This window comes from Octodon degus, unplaced genomic scaffold, assembly GCF_000260255.1.
Source record: "Octodon degus isolate 3935 unplaced genomic scaffold, OctDeg1.0 scaffold00056, whole genome shotgun sequence".
NCBI lineage: Eukaryota > Metazoa > Chordata > Mammalia > Rodentia > Octodontidae > Octodon > Octodon degus.
In genome coordinates, this window is record NW_004524632.1 from 5,196,530 (window position 1) to 5,203,030 (window position 6,501).

Genomic DNA, 6,501 nt, shown 5'->3' on the forward strand with positions numbered 1-6,501 from the left:
CCGCCGCCCGCAGCCCCGAAGCCCGTAAGTACCGCGGGGCGGCGGGCACGGAACGAGCGGGGGCGCGGGCGCCGAGGACGAGGAGGCGGCGGGAGGGGCGGCGGGATCCTGGGGCTCGGGGCTTCGGGCACCCCGGAGCGGCGGGCTCGCAGCCCCGGGACCGAGGACCGGATCGATCGTCCCGACCTGGGGCGAGTGCCGGGAGCAAGGGGTCGAGGCTCCCTCCGGACGGCGCGCTTAGGGGGGCGCTGGGGGCCGAGGGGCCGCGGGGGCCGAAAATGGTGGCGGGGCTCCGGTGCTGCGGGCGCTGGCCGGGCCCCAGGAGGGGGCGGGGAGCGGCGGCCGGGTCACGGGGTCGGGTGAGGCGGGGGTGACCCGGCTGCGGCCTGCGCCGACCCGCACGGCGCCCGACCCCTCGTTCCGAGCCGGCTCCGCGGGGAGCGGGCCCGCAACTCCTCCTCCACCACCTCCTCCTCCTCCTCTCGCCGCCGCCGCCGCCGCCGTAGCGCTTGGGCTCCCGGCGCTGTGAGCAGAAATCTAATGAGATCCAACTGGCTGTTTATGTAATTCCTCACTCCCCTTCCTACGGCGTTGCTTGCAAACCACCTTCTTCCCCGAGCCCGCACCTCGCTCGGTTGCACCTTCCGCAATCGCGCTCCGCCGGCCGCCTCGGCCGCCGACCCTTGGGCTTTCGGCTTTGAAAAGTGTTTGTAGTTTTGGGGGCAGCGAGGGCTTCTTTTCCCTTTGTCACCACCAATATGGAAAATGGAACAGATGGATTCGTACCAACTTGGGTTTTTTCTTTTCTTCTTCTTTTTTTTAAATGCCCTTTTCAATCAACCCGGTGTACGGATCTCTTTTGCAAATATCTTCTGCTCGCCCTTGGTCTTTTCTTATCCCCGCCCAGTGCTGATCCAGCAAACGTTTAAAGGTCGACCTTACCCAGTGTACCTCTGCATCTCTGCTCTGCTCTTATCGGAGAGGGAGGGAGGCGGCTTTTAAAATCCGACAAACACTGGGCACTTCTGCCCTTTAAACAGAGTAATCAATAAGTGTTGCTTTTGTGACAAGAGGTATTTAAGATTTGGAAAAATACACGGTGACCACGGTGAGCAGAAGAGAAGCCTGGGATCCCACTGTGTGCCCTCAGTGCTTGCGGTAGGGCAGACTAGGATAATTGGGTTCCTAATTTCATTCTCTGCTGTGACAGGTTGTTTAGAATTTAGTGCCTGTAATTGTAGCTGTGGATTTGGAAATTAATTTTCCGAACTTCTCAAATTTCTGAATGTTTCATGTACATGCAATTTAAACGAGATAAATCCAAAATGAGCTAAACTTTAGGATTTGCGTCTACAGTCGTGACTAGCAATAAAAATAATGCTGAGCTTCTAAAAGTGGCATATATTTGCGTGGGCTTGGCCTGTACAGTTTCCAATAAATATTTTTGTGAGGATTGAGGGAAGAAAAATCACCCATATTCTGGTGGTCTTGACTTCTGCACAGAAGCAATAAATAATAGGGTTAGGCAATAGTTTTACCTGTAATCTATATTTTCCCCATGAGATTTTTTTTGAACATTAATAAATAATTTTTAATTGCATGTCTTTATTTTGTACTGATTTTATTTTCCAAGCTCCCTAGGCTCCTAGACTGTTTCAAAAGTGTAGTTAAGGGTTAAAAAAAAAAAAAGGTGTCTTGTGGGTTTACATTAATCTTATTTGGACTTTTTGTTTTGTTTTCCTAAAGGAACAAGACCCCTGGAGGTGAAGGATACTCCACTCCTACCAGCACTTTGAATGAAAATCTCTTTCTCTGCCACACACTGAACACTGTTTGTTTGTTTCCTTGTGGAGGAGTTGAAACAAACCTCACCTTGTGGCCTAGCAGCTATGCAGCTTGAAATCCAAGTAGCACTCAATTTTATTATTTCCTATTTGTACAATAAGCTTCCCAGGAGACGCGTCAACATTTTCGGTGAAGAACTTGAAAGACTTCTTAAGAAGAAATATGAAGGGCACTGGTATCCCGAAAAGCCATACAAAGGATCAGGGTTTCGATGCATCCACGTTGGGGAGAAGGTGGACCCGGTCATTGAGCAGGCGTCCAAGGAGAGCGGCTTGGACATCGACGATGTGCGTGGCAACCTGCCCCAGGACCTGAGTGTGTGGATCGACCCCTTCGAGGTCTCCTACCAGATCGGCGAGAAGGGGCCCGTGAAAGTGCTTTACGTGGATGACAGTAATGAAAACGGATGTGAGTTGGATAAGGAGATCAAAAACAGCTTTAACCCTGAGGCGCAGGTCTTCATGCCCATCAGCGACCCAGCCTCGTCCGTGTCTAGTTCTCCATCGCCTCCCTTTGGTCATTCTGCTGCTGTGAGCCCTACCTTCATGCCCCGCTCCACCCAGCCTTTGACCTTCACCACTGCCACTTTCGCAGCCACCAAGTTCGGCTCCACCAAAATGAAGAACAGCGGCCGGAGCAACAAGGTGGCACGCACGTCCCCCATCAACCTGGGCCTGAACGTGAGCGACCTTCTGAAGCAGAAAGCCATCTCCTCCTCCATGCACTCTCTCTACGGGCTGGGCCTGGGGAGCCCGCAGCAGCCCCCCCTGCAGCAGCAGCAGCAGCCCCAGCCCCAGCCCCCCACCCAGCCCCCCGCCCAGCCTCCTCCCCCGCCGCCACCCCCACAGCAGAAAACCTCTGCACTTTCTCCCAACGCCAAGGAATTCATCTTTCCCAATATGCAAGGGCAGGGGAGCAGCAGTGGGGTGTTCCCAGGGGACGGCCCCTGTAACCTGGGTCCCCTCCAGTACAGCAATGCCTTTGATGTGTTTGCAGCCTACGGGGGCCTCAATGAGAAGTCTTTTGTAGATGGCTTGAATTTTAGCTTAAATAACATGCAGTATTCTAACCAGCAGTTCCAGCCTGTCATGGCTAACTAAAAAGAGAAATGCATCCTACGAGTTCAAATGCACGGGCCCAAGGGGGATTTTTCTTTTTCTTTTTCTTTTTTTTTGTGGAACCTCCTTGAGATTTCTTTTTTCTTCTAAGCTTATAGTAAGGATACATTCAGGCTTGGTTACAAAAATAAAACACGCATCATTTTTCATTTGCCAACCAAGCACAAAGTTATTTTATACTGACTGTATATTTTAAAGTATCCGCTCAGATATGGCCTCTTACAGTATTTAAGGTAGAGCAAGGACATGGCTGATTTTTTTTTTTATAAAAAATTGGCACTAATAAGTGGGTTTATTGGTCTTTTCTAATTGTATAATTTAATTTAGTACAAAGTTTGTAAAATATCAGGATATATATATTGTTTCTACGACATGGTATTGCATTTATATCTTTTTACTACAGTGACCTGTGAGAGCAGAAGCTTCATGTTGTATTTTTTTTACTGAAATTGTAAAATATCCATCTTAAAGACATCAACTATTCTCAAAATTGTGTACAGGATATTCCTTTAGTGGTGGAATTAAAAATGTACGAATATTTGCTTTTTCAAAAAAAAAATGTATTTTCTGTTAAAGGTTTAAAGATTTTTGCTATATATTATGGAAGAAAATGTAATCGTAAATATTAATTTTGTACCTATATTGTGCAATACTTGAAAAAAACGGTATAAAAGTATTTTGAGTCAGTGTCTTAAATGTTAGGAGGGACTGAAATAGTTTATATTAAGTTTGTATTAAAATTCTTTAAAATTAAAAATGCCTGTCGCGTGCTCTTTGCTGTTAAGAAAGTTCTGGCTAGAATTGTAAATGCTAACGAGAAAAGACCAGACTCGGTCGATCACAAGGGAATCGAGGAAAGCAGTTGCTCTCGGAGTGCCACCAAGACATGTCACCTGGCCAGCCCTTGGAACAGCTTTGGTTTTTGGTTTTTTGAGACTGGGTCTCCCTGTGTAGTTTCATGGCCTTGAACTCGAGGCAGTCCTCCTGCCTCAGCCTCCCGAGGGCAGGCGCGCCGCCTGGCCTGTTTACCGTAGCAGTGGGAACTGAACTCTGGCTTGGCAGCCCCGACAGCTTTATTTTTAACACTCGCCGACACTCCACGTCCCCCTTCCCAAGGTGGAGATGATGGTGTGTTTCTTGTTTCATAGCAATTTTTTTTAAGCATGCCAACCACATGAAATTCACTCGTAATCTGAGAGGATTTATCTGAAATGTACACGGAGAGACCAGAGGATCACTTTTCTGCTTTTGCATGGCAGACAAATAACTCAGAACTGACTTGGACAAAGCAGAGATTTGAGGGCCTGGGAGATGGCTCAGTGGAATAAGCGCTTCCCTGGCAAGCGCAAGGGCCTGAGTTCAATCCCTGGTTCCACAAACAAACAAACAAACAAATAAAAAACCCCAAGAGTAAGAACAAGGATACTAAAGGATGGCTCTAAAGGAGCTCAGGTGAGGTATATGGGAAGAATTATGTGGATGATGATGTTGACAAAAGCAGAGATTTGAGATCTAACTAAAAAGAGATTGAGATCTGTCTTCTGATCCCTACACAGACCAGTACAAAGCTAGAGAACTTGTCGCCCAAGCTGCTCATACTTGGACAGCTCGCTAAATGTCAGTTACCTGTGCTCATTGTTTTAGCAGAACGCCTTTTGCAAACGCTACCCAACCCTGCTAGCTGAAGTTTTATTATTTTTTTGTACTGAGGCTCACTAATCCAGCCTGGCCTTGAATCTGTGGTGACCTGGCATGTCAAATTGTAAAGACTTGGTGAGATGGTGTTTGTGGGTTTTTAAACTACAATAATAGAACACCTTTAAATGAATCATTCTACTGTTCAAATGTCCACTGACCCAGCGTTAAAGCCACACTGGTGAGAAAATTGTCTTCAACGGGAAATAAGCAGCAGCTCTACTTTCGCCGTAAGAAGCCAGCACTGTCTGGACTTCCAGTGAAATAAATCTGGGCTGCAGAGTGTTTTTGGATACCAGGCTACAAAAGCCTTTTGTCCTGTTGGCCACGCAGTGCAGAGCAAGGAGAGGTTTAAGGAGACACACGCTGGCAATTCCAGAGCTGGGCGGCCGGGTTGCCTCCATGGTGAAGCTTTGTCCCTCAGCCGACAGAATGAGGCTAGGAAGAAGCATGGGGACCCAGGGGACGGCCGGCACTTGGCCTGGGATCCATCGTTGGGCCTGTACAGGAGCAGTTTTAGGCCCTGGCTGCTGGAGACTCGGCGAAGTCACAGAGGAAGGCGACAGAGGAAGGTGACGGAGGAAGGCTCCAGGAAGCAGCACGCTCGTTCTGAAGATCCGAGCGAGGCAGCTGCACGGTCCACAGTGGAATCTGGAACAGGAGAACGCTGATCCGCAGTGTAAATACGGAGCTTATCACGGGCAAGCTTGAGCTTTGGGGAGTCGGAACCATTGGGGTGCGTGTGCCTCAGGTCTGTGGCCGAGAGCAGCTTTCATCCACATTTTATCTTGTTTTCATGAAAACTGTTAGTCTGAGCTTGATGTCCTCCAGGACTGGTTTGGGTTTTTTTGTTTTTTTTTAAATAGAGAATGAACAAAGGCCCTGTTTTCATGCTTTGCTGCTCATTAGGAATGGGGAAAAAAATTAAATGCCTTTGTCTATCAGAAAAGCTTACATCTTCATCCTGAATCTGTCTTCCCCTCCCTGGGCTGTTGTTCTTGGCCTCAACATGAAGCCTGTTTGGTGACAGTTGGAGGAGCCTTAAAGACCTTGGCGTCCCCTGACCTGGTGTCCCACATATGTCCTGTGGGTTCCACAGCGCTCAAAACTGCAGCTGCCTGGGCTTTAGCAGATCACAACTTTCAGTGATTACTTACCCCAGCTCTGGAAGGCGGAATAAATGGCGCTTCAAATGCTTTCTAACACACGTCGTTAATTCCACAGATAGATGTCTTATGTACTAGCATCTTAATTGAGAGATGTAACAGCACTTTACGACTTGGGTTATTTAAAAATAGGTCACTGCCCCAGCATGGTGGTGCACACCTGTAATCCCAGCACTCGGGAGGCTGAGGCAGGGGAATGGCTATGAGTTCGAAGCCACCTTGGGCTACACAGTGAGTTCAAGGCCAGCCTGAACTGCATAGTATGAATGATCCTGTCTCAAAAAAAAAAAAAAGTTACTGTAACATATGAGGAAAAAGTGTGTCTTTTTTTATTAGCATCAAGCTAATGAATTGATGACAGTTTACTCCGTAGCCCATCCCCACGGACAGGGACAGGGGCTGGGAGATGGCTCAGTGGAATGAGCACTTCCCTGGCAAGCGCACAGGCCTGAGTTCAAATCCCCGGTTCCACAAAAAAAAAATCAGAGTGCACCTACAGACAAGGAGGCCCACAGCATGGCTCACACAATATATAGTTCTGGGAGAGCAGCTCAGGATACCAAAATCTGGGGGCAGTCAAGTCCCTAATATAAAAAGCCCTAGTATTTGCCTGCATTCTACCTATGTGCAACCTCTCATGAAGTTAAATTCATTTCTAGATTATTTATAATCCTTCA

At 48.1% G+C, this 6,501-nt stretch overlaps 1 protein-coding gene across 1 annotated transcript; it reads left to right on the forward strand.

Annotated features, from left to right (window-relative positions):
* On the forward strand, positions 1–3,720 carry Tob1 (transducer of ERBB2, 1). The gene is made up of 2 exons (XM_004633595.3): positions 1–24; positions 1,747–3,720. Exon 2 carries the CDS (start codon positions 1,890–1,892, stop codon positions 2,943–2,945), a length of 1,056 nt encoding a protein of 351 aa, XP_004633652.1. The 5' UTR covers positions 1–24; positions 1,747–1,889; the 3' UTR covers positions 2,946–3,720.
* The last annotated feature ends 2,781 nt before the right edge of the window (positions 3,721–6,501 follow it).

Excerpts from the sequence above, each read along its gene's own strand:
- Tob1 (XM_004633595.3), top strand. The coding sequence starts at position 1,890 with ATGCAGCTTGAAATCCAAGTAGCACTCAATTTTATTATTTCCTATTTG.